The sequence below is a fragment of the Anopheles gambiae genome, chromosome 3 (assembly GCF_943734735.2).
Source record: "Anopheles gambiae chromosome 3, idAnoGambNW_F1_1, whole genome shotgun sequence".
Lineage (NCBI taxonomy): Eukaryota > Metazoa > Arthropoda > Insecta > Diptera > Culicidae > Anopheles > Anopheles gambiae.
The window spans coordinates 3358003-3377029 of NC_064602.1; the positions used below are offsets into that span (position 1 = coordinate 3358003).

At 48.2% G+C, this 19027-nt stretch overlaps 6 protein-coding genes across 11 annotated transcripts; 3 read left to right on the forward strand and 3 right to left on the reverse strand.

The window, feature by feature from the left end:
- The first annotated feature begins 136 nt into the window (after nucleotides 1–136).
- Nucleotides 137–2314, forward strand: LOC133393880 (probable serine/threonine-protein kinase clkA). The gene is made up of 2 exons (XM_061660820.1): nucleotides 137–520; nucleotides 586–2314. Exons 1-2 carry the CDS (start codon nucleotides 344–346, stop codon nucleotides 1459–1461), a joined length of 1053 nt encoding a protein of 350 aa, XP_061516804.1. The 5' UTR covers nucleotides 137–343; the 3' UTR covers nucleotides 1462–2314.
- Nucleotides 2315–2386: 72 nt separating this feature from the next.
- Nucleotides 2387–4346, reverse strand: LOC1277985 (tudor domain-containing protein 1). 2 transcript variants are annotated; one of them, XM_317505.4, is made up of 4 exons: nucleotides 4170–4346; nucleotides 3898–4079; nucleotides 2724–3824; nucleotides 2387–2643 (listed from the first exon to the last, which is right to left on the reverse strand). In XM_317505.4, the coding sequence occupies exons 2-4, from the start codon at nucleotides 4072–4074 to the stop codon at nucleotides 2509–2511; spliced, it is 1413 nt and encodes a 470-aa protein (XP_317505.3). In that variant the 5' UTR covers nucleotides 4075–4079; nucleotides 4170–4346; the 3' UTR covers nucleotides 2387–2508. The 2 variants fall into 2 exon arrangements, with proteins under 2 accessions (XP_317505.3, XP_061516799.1); XM_061660815.1 differs by lacking the exon at nucleotides 4170–4346 and having other exon boundaries at nucleotides 2724–3711; nucleotides 3898–4038.
- Nucleotides 4347–4361: 15 nt separating this feature from the next.
- LOC1277984 (ATP synthase subunit gamma, mitochondrial) lies at nucleotides 4362–6323 on the forward strand. Of its 2 annotated transcripts, none has more exons than XM_317504.4 (3): nucleotides 4362–4781; nucleotides 5062–5227; nucleotides 5326–6323. In XM_317504.4, the coding sequence occupies exons 2-3, from the start codon at nucleotides 5064–5066 to the stop codon at nucleotides 6053–6055; spliced, it is 894 nt and encodes a 297-aa protein (XP_317504.4). In that variant the 5' UTR covers nucleotides 4362–4781; nucleotides 5062–5063; the 3' UTR covers nucleotides 6056–6323. The 2 variants fall into 2 exon arrangements, with proteins under 2 accessions (XP_317504.4, XP_061516805.1); XM_061660821.1 differs by having other exon boundaries at nucleotides 4600–4781; nucleotides 5059–5227.
- Nucleotides 6324–6468: 145 nt separating this feature from the next.
- Nucleotides 6469–9059, reverse strand: LOC1277983 (inactive selenide, water dikinase-like protein). Its single transcript, XM_317503.4, has 3 exons — nucleotides 8446–9059; nucleotides 7802–8336; nucleotides 6469–7719 (listed from the first exon to the last, which is right to left on the reverse strand). The coding sequence occupies exons 2-3, from the start codon at nucleotides 8306–8308 to the stop codon at nucleotides 7036–7038; spliced, it is 1191 nt and encodes a 396-aa protein (XP_317503.4). The 5' UTR covers nucleotides 8309–8336; nucleotides 8446–9059; the 3' UTR covers nucleotides 6469–7035.
- Nucleotides 9060–9383: 324 nt separating this feature from the next.
- On the forward strand, nucleotides 9384–12194 carry LOC1277982 (cysteine-rich with EGF-like domain protein 2). 2 transcript variants are annotated; one of them, XM_061660834.1, is made up of 4 exons: nucleotides 9384–9542; nucleotides 9749–10750; nucleotides 10835–10930; nucleotides 11941–12194. In XM_061660834.1, the coding sequence occupies exons 2-4, from the start codon at nucleotides 9919–9921 to the stop codon at nucleotides 12072–12074; spliced, it is 1062 nt and encodes a 353-aa protein (XP_061516818.1). In that variant the 5' UTR covers nucleotides 9384–9542; nucleotides 9749–9918; the 3' UTR covers nucleotides 12075–12194. The 2 variants fall into 2 exon arrangements, with proteins under 2 accessions (XP_061516818.1, XP_317502.4); XM_317502.4 differs by lacking the exon at nucleotides 11941–12194 and adding an exon at nucleotides 11187–11836 and having other exon boundaries at nucleotides 9385–9542.
- Nucleotides 12195–12273: 79 nt separating this feature from the next.
- Nucleotides 12274–18052, reverse strand: LOC1277981 (uncharacterized). Of its 3 annotated transcripts, XM_061660835.1 has the most exons (5): nucleotides 16749–18052; nucleotides 16507–16688; nucleotides 15532–15665; nucleotides 14618–15278; nucleotides 12274–14538 (listed from the first exon to the last, which is right to left on the reverse strand). In XM_061660835.1, the coding sequence occupies exons 2-5, from the start codon at nucleotides 16508–16510 to the stop codon at nucleotides 14348–14350; spliced, it is 990 nt and encodes a 329-aa protein (XP_061516819.1). In that variant the 5' UTR covers nucleotides 16511–16688; nucleotides 16749–18052; the 3' UTR covers nucleotides 12274–14347. The 3 variants fall into 3 exon arrangements, with proteins under 3 accessions (XP_061516819.1, XP_317501.5, XP_061516820.1); XM_317501.5 differs by lacking the exon at nucleotides 16507–16688 and having other exon boundaries at nucleotides 16749–18049; XM_061660836.1 differs by lacking the exons at nucleotides 16507–16688; nucleotides 16749–18052 and adding an exon at nucleotides 15769–16498.
- Nucleotides 18053–19027: the final 975 nt, after the last annotated feature.

A 19027-nucleotide genomic window follows, 5' to 3' on the forward strand; every position in this document is an offset into this window, starting at 1 on the left:
GGCACATGCCTTTTCAAATCTCTCCTTACCGTTGCTATAAATTCAACGCGATGAATAATAAACCCAAACTAGCAGACATTGAAACGGAGTTTACCCGTCTGCAGCACCCCAAAGCTGTCAAATTTGCTGCTACCACTACAACAGCACTCAAATTCAGCACTTTTTATCCGGAACGGAGCAGGATGCGCACTGACTGCTGTATGCTGACTGAAACGTTCGTAGGCTGGCGCAGTTGGAAGTTGCGTCCGGAATTGCCTCTGAATCCCACAGAAGAGCATTCAGAGCTGGTTAAAACTAACTGAAATTAGTGAACAGTGGCTGTGGTATTACCGTCTGCATCGAAATGAAGGAATTAAAGGCAATCCTACGCTCGCTGGTCATCTCCAACGCCGAGCGGGGCATGAGCGAGTATCAGCTCGATCGAGACTTCAAAAGCCTTGAAGGACGCAACATACCGTTCCGTGAACACGGATTCCAATCCCTGGATGCTATGCTGCGTACCATGACCGATGTCGTAAAGGTAAGTTTGTGCATTTAATGTGCTTGTTGTATTTGTCAAATTGCTCTCGTTTGCTTCTGAAACAGGTGATGGGCATCGGAACTGGTGCCACGGTGTATCCGGTCACGTCGGAGAAAACCCAACACATCCGTGAGATGGTAGAAAAAAGCAAGAAGAACAAAAAGAAGAAACCGAAATACACTGCTCCTTACGTTCGTAAAACAGCGTCGAACCCTCTGCCCAAGCCCAAACCAGTAGTTGCGGCAAGGAGCAACAGTTACGGCAAAAACAATAACTACAACAACTACAACTACAACAACAACAACTACAACACTAACAACAACTACCAGCCCAATGGTACAGGACGGGCCGCGAATGCTGGTCAGAAAAGGCCTGCAACGGCATCGTCGTCCAAGAAAAAGCCAGAAAATTTAACCATCACTATCCCCAACGATGTAAACGAACAGTTCAACATGTTTTGGAATGCGATACAACCGGTGCTTAATACCTCGTACGGTCAGAACACACAGCAGCAGCATCAGCAGCAGTGGCAGTCGTGGGGCAATCAGTATGGCTACTACCAGAACGCACAACCGTACCAGAACAATTGCAACGGTAATCAGCAACGTCACGCCAATAACCAGAAGTCCGGACGTAAAGGACAGAATGAGTGGAGCAACAAGCGAGCCTCAACGCCGTTCTACGGGAATGGTAACGATTTTACTAGCGACTGCTGGAACAGTTACTACTCGCAGTTCTATGGGAATGAGCATTTCGGCGGCAACTTTTTCTCTGGAGGTGGTTGTTATCCGAGCCTGCAGAATTACTATTCGAGCTACGGCTACGGTAACTTCCAGACCAACATGTACAACGATGGCGCCTGGGAGTGTAATTACAATGCCTCGTACGGTTACGATCAGTACGGGTACTTCCTCCAAGGTATGGGAAATAATTACTACTAAATTTTAGGTGGTATGGATTGTCGGAAAGTTGAAATGAAATGTTTAAAATTGTCCTATTACAAAGGGAAGGAAACCTGTTGTTTATGAAAATTGGTACACTTTTGAATTTGAGAGCAGTTTAGGAGGGTATAATAACACATCTGTGGGAGCGCATGTTGCCCGTGCAGATCTTCGAATAGCACCACTCGTATGAAGTGGTTAAAATGAAATGGAAAAATCTTAACTCCTAATGTCTTAGCACCGCTCAGCTACCCTACAGTTCGGCCAGTGCCTACTAGGAAAAACATTCCACCTTTGTTTTATTTGCTGAACAACAGTAGTGTCTCCAGCTGGTTTGGGGTAAACAATGTTTCATAATAATGTCCATGCTTTTAATGGATTCTTTCTTTTCCAATCTCTGCAATTCAGATCGGTCCGTTTCCTTATTTTTATTTTTTTCATTTTCGTATTTTTTATTAATTTATAATAGAAACAGGTTTTTGTTCTTTAGAATATTTGCGCTATCATTTATTTGAACTTTCGCATTCGTACGAGCCCGTTTGATACTGTCAAATGTAAAGCTAAGTGCCAGAATTGCGACCTATCGAATCAATACCAAAACACCAGAAAGCGTGCGAAGTAATATCAGAAATATGTAATTTTCCCAGCGCGGGAAAAGTTACGAACGATAGTATTGGTAGGTAGATCTTCCTTCGTAGTTTTTGTATAAAAAAAAAAGTTGAATGGAATGATACAGCCAGATAGATTGAGTTAGTAAGGCGTGGTAAATGTGTTAACATTCTGTTTGTAAAATGTTTCTTCTCTAGAAATACAGATGAGTTTAATAAAAACATTTAAATGTTATTACACCAAATAATGCCTCTTCTTCAGGGCAAAATTTCCTCAAACGTGCTAAGCACAAAAGTCGCAAGAAAACACCCAAGTGTACGCTTCATTGCTTGTCATTTTATTCAATTTCTGAACGAACGGGCCTGGCCCGTATCACCTTGTCGCTTTGTTCACATTCTAAAAAATAAGTCCACTTATGATAACATCGGTTCGGTTGCATTACTCCGCCAACGACCATGCGGTATCACTACGCAGCGCAAGCTGTCTGTTCAGCGTACTCTCGTCCGGATTGCGTATCAGCGAATCGATTGGACTGTCAAGCGAACACGTAAGTATCACATCCACCGTGCAATCCTGCAAAAGTACGTAACATGATGAAATTAGGTTTTTTGTTGCTAAAAAAGAATCGAAACCAGCACACGTGTACTACTTACCTCCTGCTTCCTGTTGACAATGACCATATCCAGCACTTTACGATGAACCAATGTAGCAAGCTGGTCACAACACGCGTCACTCCACGTGCCGTGTGCTGGTTTCACATATTCCAACGAAACCTGGAGCGCTTGTGGCGGTATCGATGCCAGTTCTCGGTCCAGGAATCTCACATCGCACAATGGCACGTACCGCAGGTATCCGTAGTCGATGTACAGCAACAGCACGCGCTGGTGATTGATTCCACCCATAATCTTTGCTCGATACCACTGGTTGTAGTATTTGGCTGCACAGTACAGACCGGCCTTTGCCATCGCTTCCGGCACGAGCCATTCGTCGCTGGACGCCTTCGTGCGGTAGATGGAGTCAATGTAAGGCGCTAAGCTCTGTAACTTTTCTGTTTGTTCCGCCAAGTGTACGTGCAAATGCTTGGGATTGAGGGCTGCCGTCACAACCGCCTTATGGACGGTTTTCGGTTTCAAATGAGCTGGCAGAATCGTTTCCGCAACCGCTTCCCTTGCAGTCATAGCATCAACGGGCATCTGAATGACGCTTTCGTCTTTCAGTTTCGGTGCAGTGCTACCGCTCACGGGAATTTTCACACCATTTGTCATCATACTTGCCACATTTGGGGAGGGTACAGCGATGGTTTCCCTGTTTGTCGCATTGCTTTGGACATTCTTGTTATGAGATGGGGTCAGCTTGTGACCACCAATAGGTACGGGTTTCCGTTGTTCTACTTGGCCGTTCAATTGCGTTTGCCTCTGTGTTCCATCCGCGTTTGGGATCGCTTTCAGAGCGTTACTCTGCCTCTCTGCCCTTCGCATCTCTTCCCGTATGTCCTCTTGGAACTTTTGCATGTCAATACTCGGCGGAGGCCGCTGTAAGCCATTGTTCGACGTGAATTTTGTAAATTGGGTTCCTTGGGGCTTGTCGTGGTAACTGTTATTCCCTTTCACTGGGGTAGCCGTGTACGGTGGCGGTTGGTAGCTGTAGATTGGTTTTTTGCTAGTGTTTTTGCTTCTTTTCACCATTTCTCGTACATGTTGCGATTTCTCATTGGTGAGCGGTTGTACTATCGCGGTCAATCCAAAGCCATTGACCTTGAGCGAATGGAATGCATGAAATTAAAGGAACAATCATACAGAGCGAGGCTGTAAAGCATTGTCCACTCACCTGTACGGCATCGGTCATTGTACGCAGCATCGCATCTAACGAATGGAATCCAAACTTCGTGTATGGGATGGAATATCCTTCGAGATTTTTAAAATCCTTATTTAGTTGTGCCACAGTGATGCCATTGCCAGCGTTTGATATGGCCAGTGCTCGTATGATTGTTATTATTTCATCCATTGTTTCTGAAAGCCGGTGAGAAAGGGATGCCGTGTTTACAAAAGAACGCAATGGCGCAGCAGCAAACGGTTCCTAGAATGCACATGCCGTTGTACCTTTAAGATTGTTTTAATGCAGATTGGCACAAATAGAAATGGCACCTCAACGAAACAGGCACATAAAATAACAAGTTAGTGAAAAACGTTTGTAAAATATATACACAATACGTCCGCATCAGCCGCGGCCGCCCTGGTGGAATGTTTTGATTGCAACCGAGCACGATGTTTGCCAGTTGACAGATTCACTTGGGTGCTGGCAACACTGCCTGCTGGTGGGTCTTTTGTTATCATTTTTGGCGAACACTTTTTCGCAAATAATATTCCAAATCAAACGAATTGCGCAAATTACACAATGAAACTATCCTTTGGGCAGTATTTTATACACATATGCGAACAAAATGAATAAAAATGTATGCGAAATACAGTCAAACCAGTTTGAAGTATTTCACCTCATCGCATAAACAAAGCACAAACACACACACACACTCATAGGAAAACACATTTTGCATTCGATCGAGCCTGGCAACGCTGCTGACAATCGCGGATTGTACGACATCTTTTGACACCCGTAGAATCGGATGAGAAAATTCTGATCCGCTTTTGCACCGAACGACCGAAAAAGGCCACCTTTATTCGTCGACTTTCCTGTTGAAATCGCCAATAGCGCAGGTAAGCATAATCAGCGACAGCGGCCGGCAGTGAAAATACGCCCAGCAAAGTGTATTTTTGCATGTTAAAAATCTTACATAACACCTACACTGTTACACACCGTTCCCGGTGGTGTTGTGGGCATTTGGTTCAGCGGCATATCGGCTGCAGGACAGCAATGGCCACACCACCACAACCCCTCTGGTCGTGCACGGGATAAAGTGTTGTGTAATCGGAGCGGCTTATCGTAAATGATCGCTGTAATGTACCATCCGGGCATTTCCGGTTTTCTTTCCAGCAGCCATGTTCAAGTCCGTCGTGCCCGTGCTGTCGCAGGTGCCAGCTGAGCTATGCCTTGGTCAGCAGAACCGTGGCATGGCCACGCTGAAGGCCATTTCGATCCGTCTGAAGTCGGTCAAGAACATCCAGAAGATCACCCAATCCATGAAGATGGTGTCCGCCGCCAAGTACGTATGACCGAGCAGCAGGGGGATTGGGGAGGGGGAAAGTGTACGTAGTTTCGAGTGTACGAATGTTAGAATGCCCCGTCTTGCCGCCCCAACAGGTATTCCCGTGCTGAGCGTGATCTGAAGCAGGCCAGACCGTACGGTGTCGGTGCGCAGCAGTTCTACGAGAAGGCCGAAGTCGCGCCGAAGGAGGAAGACTCCAAGAAGCTGTACATTGCCATCACGTCGGACCGTGGTCTGTGCGGTGCGGTGCATACCGGCGTTGCCCGTTACATTCGCGGCGAGCTCGCCACTGACCCGAACATCAAGGTGATCTGCGTCGGCGACAAGTCGCGCGCCATCCTGTCGCGTCTGTACGGCAAGAACATCGAGATGGTCGCGAACGAGATCGGCCGTCTGCCGCCGACCTTCCTGGATGCGGCCAAGCTGTGCAATGCCATCCTGAACCTCGGCTACGAGTACACCGATGGCAAGATCATCTACAACAAGTTCAAGTCGGTCGTGTCGTACCAAGTGGCGGACATTCCGATCTTCTCGCTCAAGTCGGTCGAGTCGGCGGAGAAGCTGCCGGTGTACGATTCGCTCGACTCGGAAGTGATCCAGAGCTACCTGGAGTTCTCGCTCGCCTCGCTGCTGTTCTACACGATGAAGGAGGGCGCCTGCTCCGAACAGTCCTCCCGTATGACGGCCATGGACAACGCGTCCAAGAACGCCGGCGAGATGATTGACAAGCTGACGCTGACCTTCAACCGTACCAGACAGGCGGTCATTACCCGTGAGCTGATTGAAATTATTTCCGGTGCTTCCGCTCTGGAGAGCAAGGATTAAGCGCCCGAAGTTGCCGTTGGTGATGATGGTGGAGGCGTGTATTGTTGATTCCGTGCTGGCCGGTTTCCTGCCATCCTCGCTGCGTGCCGTCACTCCCGATGGGAATCGCTGCCAGAACCGGCCGGATCGTCTTTTTTCGAGCAATAACGAATATTTCGCCGTGTAAGAAGACGAGATATATGTGCATGGTGCTTTCGGAAAATCGTTATCTCTTCACGAACGCAAGCAGAAAAGAAATAGTACTATAAAAGTAAACAAAATCCCAAGACTTCACGGTAGTTATTGATTTTATGCGAATACATTCGAAACATAGATGAGAAATTATCTTCTTTTTGGAAAATGTTTCTCTTTGGTGCTTCTGAATTTAGTAAGAAGTCATCGTTTTTAGTCGCAAACTATCCATTCGCAAGGTGTTGTTGTGTTTGATTTTTGTTTTATTTATGCGATATTCATTGGATTAAATCTAAGGGCAATGCTAATAATAAATGTTTCCTTTTCTTCATACTCTTTCTATCTCTCGATTTTCCTGGCTTTATAAAAAATGTTCACGTGGCTTTACGTAAAAACAAAACAGAGGACATATCGTAAAATGTATGTACGAACGTACACTATGGTACAGATCATTTTCCCTTCCTTCTCGCACTTGGCATCTTCATCGGTTCCATAATTCAGTCGTCCACCCCTCGACCCATTTTCATGTTTGTATCACCGCTTCGTCAATCCTAGAGTTTATTTTGCTGCAAAAGTAGTTTCGTTTGTAACTCAAGAAAAATGTGTGCAACCTAACTTCGCCATTTCTGCCGGTTGCTCTAGCAACGAGCATCGATCAGAAAGTGTATTTTGTGTGTTCGCGCGTATGAGCGGAGTAGTAGTCCGTCGAAAGTGCAATGTACGTACGTATATGTGTTAACAGGCAAATGAATTATGATAAGCTAATAGCCAATTAAAAAGAGGAAAGAAACGAAATCCAACACACTCCCTTAATCCTTTGCCGGCACCTCAATCACTCGCGGTTTGTCTATGATGCGGGCCGTGCGGCTACCCTTCTCCACGATACCAATGATCCAGGCCTGGCATCCCTCCTGCTTTTCAATGTCCTTACAGTAGGCCGCGGCTTGCTCACGCGGCAAACAGATCAGCAGCCCGCCGGACGTCTCGGCCGAATGGCCCTGTAGCAGCTGGAACATGTTGCCGCAGGCCTTCGCAACCGCAGCCATCTTGGCGATCACCGGCAGGTTGTGGATGACGAACGATACCTCATTCTTTTGATGCGAGGCCAGCGTCTGGGCATGGCCGAGCAGCCCGAAGCCGGTCACATCGGTAGCGCCGTGCGCGTTGTACTTGTGCATGAGACGGGCGGCGACCCGGTTCAGCCGGGACATCGAGTCCATCGCCCGGTGGTACGCCTTCCGGACGTCCTCCTCCGAGACGACCAGCTTGATGCGGTTCCACCGTTCCGACTGGTCCAACCATTGGTGCGCATTTACGGCCACCTGCGTTCCGAGCGCTTTCGTCAGCACCAGCACATCACCGACGACAGCATTATCCGGCACGATGAATTCGTTCTGCTGGCAAATCGTGGTCGCTACGCCACCGATAGTGCACCACGGATTAACGACACTATGGCCACCGGTCACACTGGTTCCCGCTTCCAGGGCGGAATCCTAAAACGAAACGAAACCATTGCGAAAAGCCCGCCATTAACGATCGCTCAAACACGAAGCGTCCGGCTCCACTCGAAATTACCTTAAATCCACGCATAATCAATGGAATGACTACGTCCCGCTCTTTCTCGATCATCTTCGTGCTGACGGCGAGCAGCATCAGCATGTTGTCCACCTCCGTCACTCCCATCGCGTACAGATCGCTCAGCACGTTGGCGCACGCAATCTTGCCCATCATATACGGATCGTCCACGATTGGGTAGAAGAAGTCGGTCGTCTGCACCATGCACAGCCCGCCGTGGCGCAGCGGAATCACCGAACAGTCGAGCCCGATGCCGATCCGGGGCGAAGACATCGGCATGAACGGCTGGTCGGGATCCTGCATGTAGTCCTGCTGCAAGGACGAAACCAGCTTCTCCAGCACCTCCTTCGGCACTTTGCAGCAGCGGCCCTTCAGGTCGGCAAAGCGGGTCAGCCGGAACGATGCATCTAGATCGTGTGCGGTCGGATCGAACGGACGCCGCAGTACCATGCCGGTGTTACCGGTCAGCTCCAGATGGACCATCGGATCTTGTTGGTAGTCTCCCATGATGATGTTGCTTCACGACGCGTTTGAGCTAAGGCGATGAGAGCACAACAGCAAACACATGAGGGTGAAAACAGTGGCCAACGAATAATTCATGTTACATTCGCGAAAACTGGCTTCGCCATCCTCTACTTACTCACCTGCAAGCGCGTTGCCTTTCTCTGACGAAGCACGTATCGTATCTGTGTTCTGTATCTCAACAGCCGGCTTGTCGGGCAGCTTTGGCAGAGGTAGCGAAGCGGTGTGGCGTCGCCAACTAGATGAAGATTTTCACACACTGAACGCACAGCACAGCAACAACGCGGGCCAGAACTTGCGGGCCCAACTGGTACGTCCCGCGTGGCTTCTTAGCTTGGTGCAAACGTTTTATTGAAATTAAATGTTACTAACAACAACTCGCTTCACAGACCCTGCCGCCGAGGTGATGAGTGGACGCAAAAGTTCCTAGGGCAAAATTTAAGGTTAATACCTATTATTGTTCCACCGTCGCTAGTGATGGCCAACGCTGTAAAATGCACGCGCACTGGCGATGGTCGATGCTGCTGCGCGAGTGAGAGGGCAAGATTCTAGAAGCTTCTTTTGGATTACCCGCTTGTGGCGGTGCACAGTGGGCTCGCGTCATCGAGGGGTTCATTGGCGTTGGTTTATTGCTGCGTTGGCAGGATGCGGTACGTATTGAAAACTACGATACAGGAATGTTTTAAACGACAAAATTAGCATTGATCAGTGTATTAAAATTAAATGAAACACTTTTGAACAACCACACCGATTAATTCTTTCTAAAATGCATTGTTTTTACTATTTTTTGATTGGTGTACCGTTTTGACCATTGAAAATAGTCCATAGTGCCAATAGGTGGTGGTCTCGGACGTCGGTACCGAACGTTGAGAATGAAATTTACAATTAAAAATACAGTTTTCTGTCACTTTTAAAAAGCTTTCAAAGATTCCAAGACACTTCTGGGAGCAAAAATGCTTCTTTCGAAGCAAATAAGGCATTTTTGTATAATGAATTGGATTAAGAAAAAAGGGTTTTCAATGTAAATAAAAGCGGCACTGGGAGTAATTTTACAGCGGCACGCAACGCAGTGTAGACGAGCCTTTCGCAGAATGCGCGAACCAAGGTACACGTCAGTTCAACAAAACAAAACCCCGGCATCGAGCCTTCCTCCACCCTGCCCGGGGCGCAGAGAAAAGGGATTTCGTGTGTTTCTTCCGTGCTGTCGACCCAACTACTGGTGAGTGTTTGGGACGACAAATTTTCCTATTTTCTGTACTTTACTACCCCAACCGGAGGGTGAAAAAAGTTGCTCTTAAGCTACCATCAGCTTGAGAGTAAAGGAAATATACATTTCCGGGTATTATGAGCAAATTTTCATACAACATTCCGCCTGCGGGTTCATGTACCTGAAATCCGATATTTATCGATTTTTCGTTACCACAGATCTGTGTTCGTCTTTCGTGCCTAAAGCTACCCAGGCAGGGTGTGTGGTCGGCTGACTGTGTGCTGTGCGTTATCACCGTCCCGTAGCGAATCCAGAACCATCGACAAAGAAGGCAACGTGGAAGAATCGTTTCTCGTACACCTCCAAAGAAAGAATACACGTGTCCGTGATGCGACATTCGAGAGCGATTGTGGCCAGCCTGCTGCTCGTGGCCCTGCTTCCAACGCTATCCCTCGGGGACATACCGAAACCACCCTCGCTGTCCGCCGGAGGAGGCACCAAGAAGGACAAACTAAAGACTGAAAAACTGCCCCCCTGCAAGGCGTGCACCGTGCTGGTGAATTCGTTCCGTGACGGCATCAAGCGAACGGAACGGGCCAAGCACGATGGTGGCGATGCGGCCTGGGAAGAGGAACGGTTGGGCAGCTACAAAACCAGCGAACTGCGGCTGGTCGAGATCCAGGAGCGGCTCTGCACGGACATAGTGCGGGGTGAGGACCAGTGCCATCAGCTGGCGGAAGACTACGAAACGCAGATAGAGGAGTGGTGGAAAAACCATCAAACCACGCAGCCCGATCTGCACCGGTGGCTGTGTGTGGAGCAGGCCGCCGTCTGCTGTCCGGACGGATTCTACGGCCCGAACTGTGATCCGTGCCCGACCTGCTTCGGCAACGGGAAATGTAAGGGCAACGGCACCCGCAAGGGCAATGGGAAGTGTGCCTGCGACGAGGGATACACGGGCGACAACTGTGATAGCTGCAGCGAGGAGCACTATCAGGCATTCCGGGACGAGACGAAGCTACTGTGCAGCCGGTGCCATAAGGCGTGTGCGGCCGGCGGCTGTACCGGGGCCGGGCCCAACTCGTGCCGGGTTTGTCGCAGCGGCTGGGTGATGGACAGTGCCCGCGGTGGCTGTGTGGATGTGGACGAATGCATTAAGGAGGCTCCATGCACGAAGAAGCAGTTTTGCGTGAACAATGAAGGCTCGTACAGCTGTTTGGGTAAGTGTAAGGGCTTTTCCCTCGGTACTCGACTTTTACTGATAAGATTGGCTAATGATTGATTACATTCGTTTCTCACTCCAGAGTGTGATAAGTCGTGCGATGGCTGTAATGGCGATGGTCCAGATTTGTGTGAAAAATGTGCCGAAGGATACGAGCTGCGGGACGGAATGTGTACAGGTAAGCTTCGAGGCATGTTTTAAACCGTTTCCTTCCATTTCTGCATGCATTAGTGTTGAAAGTTGCTCTTGTGTTCATGTTGCTTTGTATGATTATCATTGTACCTTTTCTGTTGGTTTGAGCTATGAGTTGAATTTTGTTTGCAATGTTCCATTTTTTCCCCCATTTTGTTGTGCTTTATTTCTCTGGAATGTATGCCTTTTGGCCGTGGCCGATGCGTGACTAACGCCCTTTGTTCGTCCGCAACACCAAACAGATACGTCCAACGAGAAGCGCAACCAGTACGCCACCTTTACGCGCTACCTCACCTACCTCGGTCTGTGCATTGCCACGTGCATCGTGCTACAGAACTCGACCTGGCTGGCGGCGCTGGTCGGTCTGGCCGTCGCGGTTTACATTTCCGTTTCGGAGTACTGGCTCAACACGGCACCGCAGCAACCGGCGGCACCTTCGCCGCGGATTTTAGACGAGATTCTACAGCAGCATTAAAAATAGAACAACTTCCACTCGGCGTGTGCTTGTACAGAGCACACCCGTGCATGATTCGCCGAGGTACACGTGGGTACACGGGAAGACAGGCTCAATTTTATCTTCGACACTTTTATGAAAGAAGGTTGTGTGGTTATTTTTGGTGCTGTCCTAGGACGACCATTTTTAGTTGCGAGATTCGCAAAGCAAAGTGTTGATGTTGAATTGGATAAATCAGACTTATGGAATCGTCTCTCTTCCACGCGCATTAAACTTTTAAGGCCAAGCGAATCCTTTCTCTACGACTAAGTAATCAGAACAAAAGATCCCATGGCACGGCATCTGCCGGCCATTAAGTCTGAAATGATGAGTGAATGAGTGAAACAATGTGCATAGGGGTGACATTTTAGGTAAAACGAATAAAATAAACTCGTAACAAACAGTAACAGAAACTCTCCCATACTTTGGTAACGTCCTCACACTCCTGTGTTTGCGTTCGAGTGTTTGTGTGTGATGTATGCTCTTTCGTTCCACTACTGCAGCGTCGTCGGATGATACGGGCGTGCCGGAACAACAGATGGATCCGTCTAGCATCTCTTCAACTCGGGAAGGCGAGCCCCATCCCACTGAGCTAAGCGATGGAGAAGATCCTGCCGCACCAAAGGATGAGCTGTAGCAAGAGCATTGGGAGCAGCGCCAAAGCAGTATCTTGACAATGTGATCAACCTAACTTATATGAGAGTGTAAATAGTGAATGCCGACGCGATTGCAAAATAAACCAAACTACAAATCATAACTTAGAATGCTCGATCTACCTGCGATCACGATGGACACATGCTCAAGTGAGGACCGTTCGGAGCAGAACTAGCACATCGTTTCCTGTTTTCAATATCGTTTTTAATGGGTATACAAGAAAGAACAGATTCTAGGTTCAATACAATAAATATTTCCTCCGCTCGTTCCCAATCACGCGTCAATCCCTCTTCCCTACGTTCCCAATTCCCGCAGAGTGAAGTTACGTTTCGATGTTTTGCTTTTTCTCCTTAATAGTTTTTGTGTGTTTTTTTGTGTTTATATCGAAAGGCATAGAGTAATAGGCAATGAAACTACAACGCAAAAAAGGGGGGATACTATCCTAGCCTTCCTCAGTCCTTCTTGGGCGTGGGACGCGAATGTTCCACAGTTTTTTCGTAGGTTGCGAATGGAACAAGTTGTAAACGGTACACGGTACACATACGTATATATCTGTGCGTAACTATAAATAATACAATTATAAGACATTGTCAGCGCTTACAAATCAAGCTGTGTCTTTTCACAGCAACGGAGCGAGCAGTGAATGTGATGCGATCATGTTAAAGTTCGTCGTCATGTGTGTTGCGGATTGAAGAGGGTTAGTAAAAGTCTTGGTCAGGTCGTGTCTAAGCTCTGAGAGGGCTGATGATGGCACAGTGAAGTTAGTAAGTCGAACACAGTTTGACCGAACACAGATACGCTTCCGCCTGCGGTCGTCGTGTTTTGCACAAACAAACAAAAAACTATAACCAAAAGTGTGAATGCAAAAAGTTCCATTTTACCTATCTATTCAACTTGTTCATTCGAATGTTGTCTTCTCTATCGCTCCGCTCTCTATCCGTTTCCATCAAATTACCCTACTCCATGGTCCTACTTTTAATTCACCGTTCTTTTTTCTTTTGTTTTTTAAACGCTACACACATGCTTAAAAGCTAACGCTAAACCAATCAACGTTACAGATGAGCGCGAGCGCGCGCCGCAACACGTGATTCTAAATAATCAGAAACGATTGTTAAACGGTAATACAATGACAAACCAACAGTGTGTAAAAAGACCTAGTTTTACGTCGGATGTGTTCTGATTGGACATAATAATACCGAAGAAGAACGTGGCACGCGTGATTATGCACGATTGTTTTCTTGCTTATTTAACACGACTAATTGATTGCTTGCTGTTGTTGTTGTTGTTGTTGCTTGGGGGTGTTTTGGCCAGACGTGATTATTCAGTGTATCTTCTGATTCTGATTAGCGATTCGTGAAGAGCCCCCGTCCGATTGGGTGAAAGGGGTTTTAACTTAATTAGTAATAAAACACACATTGTCATTACGTTTTCATGTGATGAAAGGGCACTAAAACATCCTCCCTCTTGCTGGCTTAATACATCTGTTTGTGTGTGAGTTAAGGGACGCATGTAAGCGTTTTTTTGTTGTTGCAATTAAACCTTCGCTTTAGTGTACGCTGCTCTGAATTATCTTGGATAACATGTTGAATTTTGGTATATCTTTTCCTGTTCACTGCAGCCACTGCAGCTGTTCGAGTGTGTGTGTCTGTTAACCTATAAATGTGGCTTATCTTCATATATATATTTTTTAAATTCAATTATTCATTGATAAGCATTGTATGCTGCGATAGAACGAAACAAAAAATTACTTTGGGCTTAATGATTAAAACAAAAAACAGACAAATTAAAAACAAAACACCAGACAAACGCGAATCTCTTCTGTAAAGCACAGCTGCGTCGCATCCGCGCGGCTCCTAGAATAATGTATTAACTGTTATTAAAACTCCCGTCCAGGTGTTTTGCTTTATCAGCCTTTTTGCTTAAGAAAGTTGTTTTAGGAACAACGCTATAACGCGCGCACGCACGCACGCACGCAAGCTAGAGCTTTCCTGTTGAATCGTTTTGCATCTTACTTTGCGGTCGTAAAATAAAACGCAACTGTGAACGCCCATTCTTAATCGTTTACCATTCCCCCATCGAGTCTTGTCTGCCTTCCTACTGCTGGTGTTATAAACACGTGAGCGCTTGTAGCGCGTGGCTTCTCATGATCGTTGCATGCATTACGTACATTAAGAACTTCCTAGCGTTCCTTTCCCACCCCTTCAACATGGCTCAACTTTTAGTGGGTTTTGCTGCAGGTTTTGTTGGCTAGATTGATTAGAGCTTACCGTTTTCGATACTGTTTTTAACATTGTTGATGCTGCTGCCGCTGCTGAGATCTCGCTGATTCGTTGTTGCCGCAGTGGCGTTGGCCTCTCCATCATTTGGCGTGGTTGTCGTTGTACGATAGGTGTACAAGCTTTGCAGCGGAACGTGCAGCAACTCGATCACTTGTGTGAAGTTTGATTCTAAAAAGCAAAAAGAAACAGATCACCGGGTTAGAGATCACGCAATTGTGCATTACTGGTGTGCGTGTGTGTACATTACCATTTTCTGGCGTAATAATACCATGGCGGATGAGAAAATCGATCACCACCGGGCAGCTGGTGGTTTTGAAGTCGGGCATAAACACACGCTCGAGACATTCGTGGGCCGGCAGCAGCTGAAAGTTCTGCACCTCGCCGTCCGAATTGTCAGGCACAAAGTCTTCGGGCAGCTCGAGATCGTACACGAACTCGGTGTTGGGGAACAGGCCCCGTTCGCTTTCGAAGAAGAACGACACGCACCCGGCGGACACGAGATTTTTTATCAGATGCCCCGGTATGGAAGCCTCCTCGGCCGCCTCCTTGATCGCCGTCTCGAGCACACCGAACCCGACCGCCAGCCCGCCGCTCACCATGTTGTCCCACTTGCCGGGCCACGTCTGCTTGGTGTCGGAGCGCTGCTGCAGCCAGATGCAGAGGCCCTTGGTCGGGTGGCGCACGTACCCGTTAATCTCCACGCCGTAGTTGCGCACCCCGAACAGGCACGTGGCCGACCGGTCCATCTTCAGCAGCGAGCCGGTGGACGACTTGACGTCGTAGCACTCATCGCGCCATCCCTTCAGCGCAACAAACATGCCCTGCTCCCGGAACTCGCGCAGTATCCTTTCCACCTGCTCCGAGCGCGTGTTGTAATCCCGAAACGCTGGATTCAATTCGACAATGTTCTGCAAGGGGTGGACAAAACTCAAATTCACATTAGAACTGTGAAGTGCTGGGACTGCCTCGTAAAGTAAAGAAACCCTTCCCCCCTTTCTCGCCCAACACTATCACACAAAAACGATTGTCGAACGCTGGTACAAATTCATCCGTATCATGCTGAGAATGCGCGGTTTTAGCTTATCGCGCATAGACAACCCCAAAAGCCCTTGATAGGGTGTGTATATTATCGTATCGTTCCCTCCCTTGTTAGGCGCGTACCTGCTTGCCATGCTCCGGTGCACGGACGTGAAATACTTCGGGATACTTGAGCAGCTGCTCGATCACATTCTGGCTGACCAGTCCAACCTGATGGCCGTCGACGACGAACGGGCGGCAGTCGCCTTTCATGAAACCTGCAAAAGTCAATGCTCATTAGCGGGATTGGTAGAGAAAAGGGGCAGGAAGTGGTGAAAAGGGGCCGAGAACGAAGCGGCATGATTAGAATGGGTACGTAACAGATGGCAAAGCGATTAGCGGCGTTGCGTGTTCTAAAGCGCCACGTTGGAATGCCATGCTTCTCTAACACCACCACCACGCTACGTTGTGTGGCGGCAACACTAGCGGAGAAAAGTAAACAGTTGTTTATCGTTTTTGTCAAACAGCTGATAAACGCAACTCGAACTTTTCATAGCTGAACTTTACGAACGCGAAGGGACGTCGGTCGCTTGGGTGTGTGGCTGGCGCTGGCGCCTCCTCGTTCTGGTGTACGCACCGATCCGCGCGCGAGGTGTTCAACCGCGAGGGTCACACACACACACACACACACGCAGCGCACGAGGTGGGATGTTTTGGGGACGAAAATGTCGTGGCAGTAGAGCGTGACGTGACGCAGTGTTTAATTAGCTTGTTTTCACTCCTGCTAGCCTGCGCTTGGGGCCGTGCCGAGTCCGTGGCATATTTGTTAGGGCAAAGGTTTATTTTAAAATTTCTTCTGTCAATTCGCATTCGCCGCAGCGGGATAGGCGACGATGGGATGGTCGTGCGGTTTTGCAGGTGGGACGGAGCGACCCCCGCTTGCTCGTTGCAATTTTGTGTTTGTGTACACACAGAGCCGTGTTGCTCTTTCCAACACACAAGCATGACGGCGGCAGGTATTGATCTTGGGTCCCCTTTTTTTTTCGAGGGTTAGGTGCGATTTTTACACACGTTCACACTTTTTGGAGCCCACACGAGGTCGCGCATTTCGTCACACACCCATTCTTCACGCCCTTTATCTTGCTATGCTGTGTCCCTCGGTGCTGCCGCTGTCGGTTTTATGCAATCGTTCCTTCACACCGATTGTGACGACGACGACAGAAGCGAATTTTATTGGCCTTTCTGTTCGCGAAAAAGGAAAGCTAAAGCACACCGACCGACGTCACCGGCTCTCCGGGGATCTGCAATAGACACACAGGAAGAAGCCAATAATCACCAACCATCGGCAAACTAGCGCTTACCGTTCAGATAGAAGCAGTTGAACTTGTGGGCAAGCTTCAGCAACCGTGACATCTTTGGATCTGACTGCTGCTGCTGCTGCTGCTGCTGTTGCTGCTGCCCATCACTTGCCGTTGTCATTGTTGATGTTTTGAACGGTTGAGATGCGCCTTGATGTGTGGTGTGCCGTTGTCTTCGTCGTTGTCGTGGTCGTCGTGGTCGTTTCGGATGTTGGCTGGCAAAACACTACACCACCACTGCGGCGCTGCGCTGCCCGTTTGCTTGTGTACGTAGTAGGTACGTCCGCACGCCGTCAGCCACCGCAAGCCGCACTCACATACACACAAGCACACACACACACACACCCAAATGTTCGCTCTTTCGCTTCAACAGCAGCGCGGTTTGACACACACGGGCGCCGCACGGATGGGAAGAAGAATACCGCGAACTTTATCGACGGAAATGCACCAAAGTGATCCTTTCCTGGCCAGCTGCTTTACGTCGTCTTACGATTATCCTTCGCTGTGGCGCGTTTGTGGTGCCCGCAGAGGGGCAGCTAACCGTGACACACACAATCCTATTAACGCCCTCCTTCGTCAAATGGCGACACTGCTGTGTGCTGCTTTGTTGGTACGTTTTGCATACCGCTTTTTTCCTTCTGTGCTACCTCTCTACGAGTCCAGCGAGCAAAGCAACCCCTGCCGAAACACGTTTTCACACGAATGGTTTTGTGTAGGGCGCGCCAGGGAAAAGCGATTTTCCCGTACAACCCCTTTTTCAACTGTAATGCGATATTGTGAGCCACTTTTTGTCCACACCTAACCGCCCGTGCTCGATCGGCACCTCCCACGGGCTGGTTTCGAGTTTTCCGTGAAAAACCTTAACACACACGCGCACACTTTTGCTTCTGAAAAGCAGGAACGCCTATCAGCCTACTGTGGGCCGTAGGAAAAATAGGTTTTCAAACCCACAAGTGTCGTCAGCAGTCGAGGGCCGCGCGCGCGTCCGTAAGAAGACCGAAGACCGATTTTCCACTGCAAATCCCGCAATGGAACGCACGCACTTTCCCGACCTCAGCCGGCTTTTGCTGCTTGCTACTGCTGCTGCTACTGCTGCTTCACGAATTCACGGTTTGCTCTCTCGCACGGGTCTCTCGCGAGTTGGGGGTTTGAAATTGTTCTTTCGAGCGCCACGGCCGCTGCTTGCCATATGCGTGTCTCTCTGTGTGTTTCACCCCTGCAACGATAAAAATCGTTCAGCACAGGTGTGTGCAACTGTGGCGAACGTGTTTCCCACACGGTTTCGATGAGAGACACTTTTTGTCAGGAACAGCACTTACTAAGCGTTGTTGAGGTAAGGTACGCAGAAAAGGAAAATTTCTGCTGGAAAATTACGTAGTGTGGCAAAGGAAAAATATGGTTTTTTTGTTGCTGCAAAACGAGTCTGACGCCTCTGGCTGTATGGGAATATGGTTCGGTTTATAAGCTGCGGTTGATCGTTTGACTTGAGTTAGAAGCAAAGTGCGATTCAACTCGAATGTCCGTTGCTCATTCCAATAGGAATATCCAATTGGAAAATGTTGTATCGTTTGTGAGTTTTATTCTACTGAAATTTCTATTTAGCTTTTGAATTCTCTTCTATCAACGTTTATCGCAAGTACAATTAGTATGAATTTAATAATAGTAACAAAAAGTTGTACAAAATGGCTAATAAATAAATAAATAAATTATTAAAAAGGTAGTTGAAAATCCCTACCACTTTCTGCGTTTGCAGAGCGCCCATAGAGATACATTTTTTATGTTTAAACTCTCATTCTCTCTCGGCTCTCAAATTTCGGTTAAAAAAAAACAACATGTTAAACGATATTTGCCATATCGATTTTTTCCAGATGACCCGTTTATGAGTTTCTTTGTTATGCTCCGCTTCCTTCCTCAGCATATACCCACACACCACAACATGGGCTGGTGGTGTGAAATTCAGTCACGACGCAAAAGACGGGGGTAGCTGGAATATATGGTGAGGCGCATTATCTTTCGCCCAGTTTATGCTGCGAGGCGCGATATCGCCGAATTTCGTCATATTTCGTAGGTTTCGTTAGGTTTATCAGGGGTTGGTCCGGTTGAAGACACACAAGGGCTGACGGAGGGAAGTAAACAACGCGATGCAATTCGAGCCACACACACACACACACACGCACACAATCTCATTTCTAACCAGCATTTGACCAGCGTGTGGTGGTGGTAGTAGGATCGATACAACAAAGGCTCTCTTGTTTATGTGCGCGGGCGTGCGCGCGCGCTCC

Excerpts from the sequence above, each read along its gene's own strand:
- LOC133393880 (XM_061660820.1), top strand. The coding sequence starts at position 344 with ATGAAGGAATTAAAGGCAATCCTACGCTCGCTGGTCATCTCCAACGCC. Across the intron at positions 521-585 it reads CCATGACCGATGTCGTAAAG|GTGATGGGCATCGGAACTGG; the intron begins GTAAGTTTGTGC and ends CTTCTGAAACAG.
- LOC1277985 (XM_317505.4), bottom strand. The coding sequence starts at position 4,074 with ATGGATGAAATAATAACAATCATACGAGCACTGGCCATATCAAACGCT. Across the intron at positions 3,825-3,897 it reads CAATGACCGATGCCGTACAG|GTCAATGGCTTTGGATTGAC; the intron begins GTGAGTGGACAA and ends CATTCGCTCAAG. Across the intron at positions 2,644-2,723 it reads TTGTCAACAGGAAGCAGGAG|GATTGCACGGTGGATGTGAT; the intron begins GTAAGTAGTACA and ends GTACTTTTGCAG.
- LOC1277984 (XM_317504.4), top strand. The coding sequence starts at position 5,064 with ATGTTCAAGTCCGTCGTGCCCGTGCTGTCGCAGGTGCCAGCTGAGCTA. Across the intron at positions 5,228-5,325 it reads AAGATGGTGTCCGCCGCCAA|GTATTCCCGTGCTGAGCGTG; the intron begins GTACGTATGACC and ends CCGCCCCAACAG.
- LOC1277983 (XM_317503.4), bottom strand. The coding sequence starts at position 8,308 with ATGGGAGACTACCAACAAGATCCGATGGTCCATCTGGAGCTGACCGGT. Across the intron at positions 7,720-7,801 it reads TGATTATGCGTGGATTTAAG|GATTCCGCCCTGGAAGCGGG; the intron begins GTAATTTCGAGT and ends GTTTCGTTTTAG.
- LOC1277982 (XM_317502.4), top strand. The coding sequence starts at position 9,919 with ATGCGACATTCGAGAGCGATTGTGGCCAGCCTGCTGCTCGTGGCCCTG. Across the intron at positions 10,751-10,834 it reads AGGCTCGTACAGCTGTTTGG|AGTGTGATAAGTCGTGCGAT; the intron begins GTAAGTGTAAGG and ends TTCTCACTCCAG. Across the intron at positions 10,931-11,186 it reads GCGGGACGGAATGTGTACAG|ATACGTCCAACGAGAAGCGC; the intron begins GTAAGCTTCGAG and ends AACACCAAACAG.
- LOC1277981 (XM_317501.5), bottom strand. The coding sequence starts at position 16,866 with ATGACAACGGCAAGTGATGGGCAGCAGCAACAGCAGCAGCAGCAGCAG. Across the intron at positions 15,666-16,748 it reads CAACTGCTTCTATCTGAACG|GTTTCATGAAAGGCGACTGC; the intron begins GTAAGCGCTAGT and ends TGACTTTTGCAG. Across the intron at positions 14,539-14,617 it reads TATTATTACGCCAGAAAATG|AATCAAACTTCACACAAGTG; the intron begins GTAATGTACACA and ends TTTGCTTTTTAG.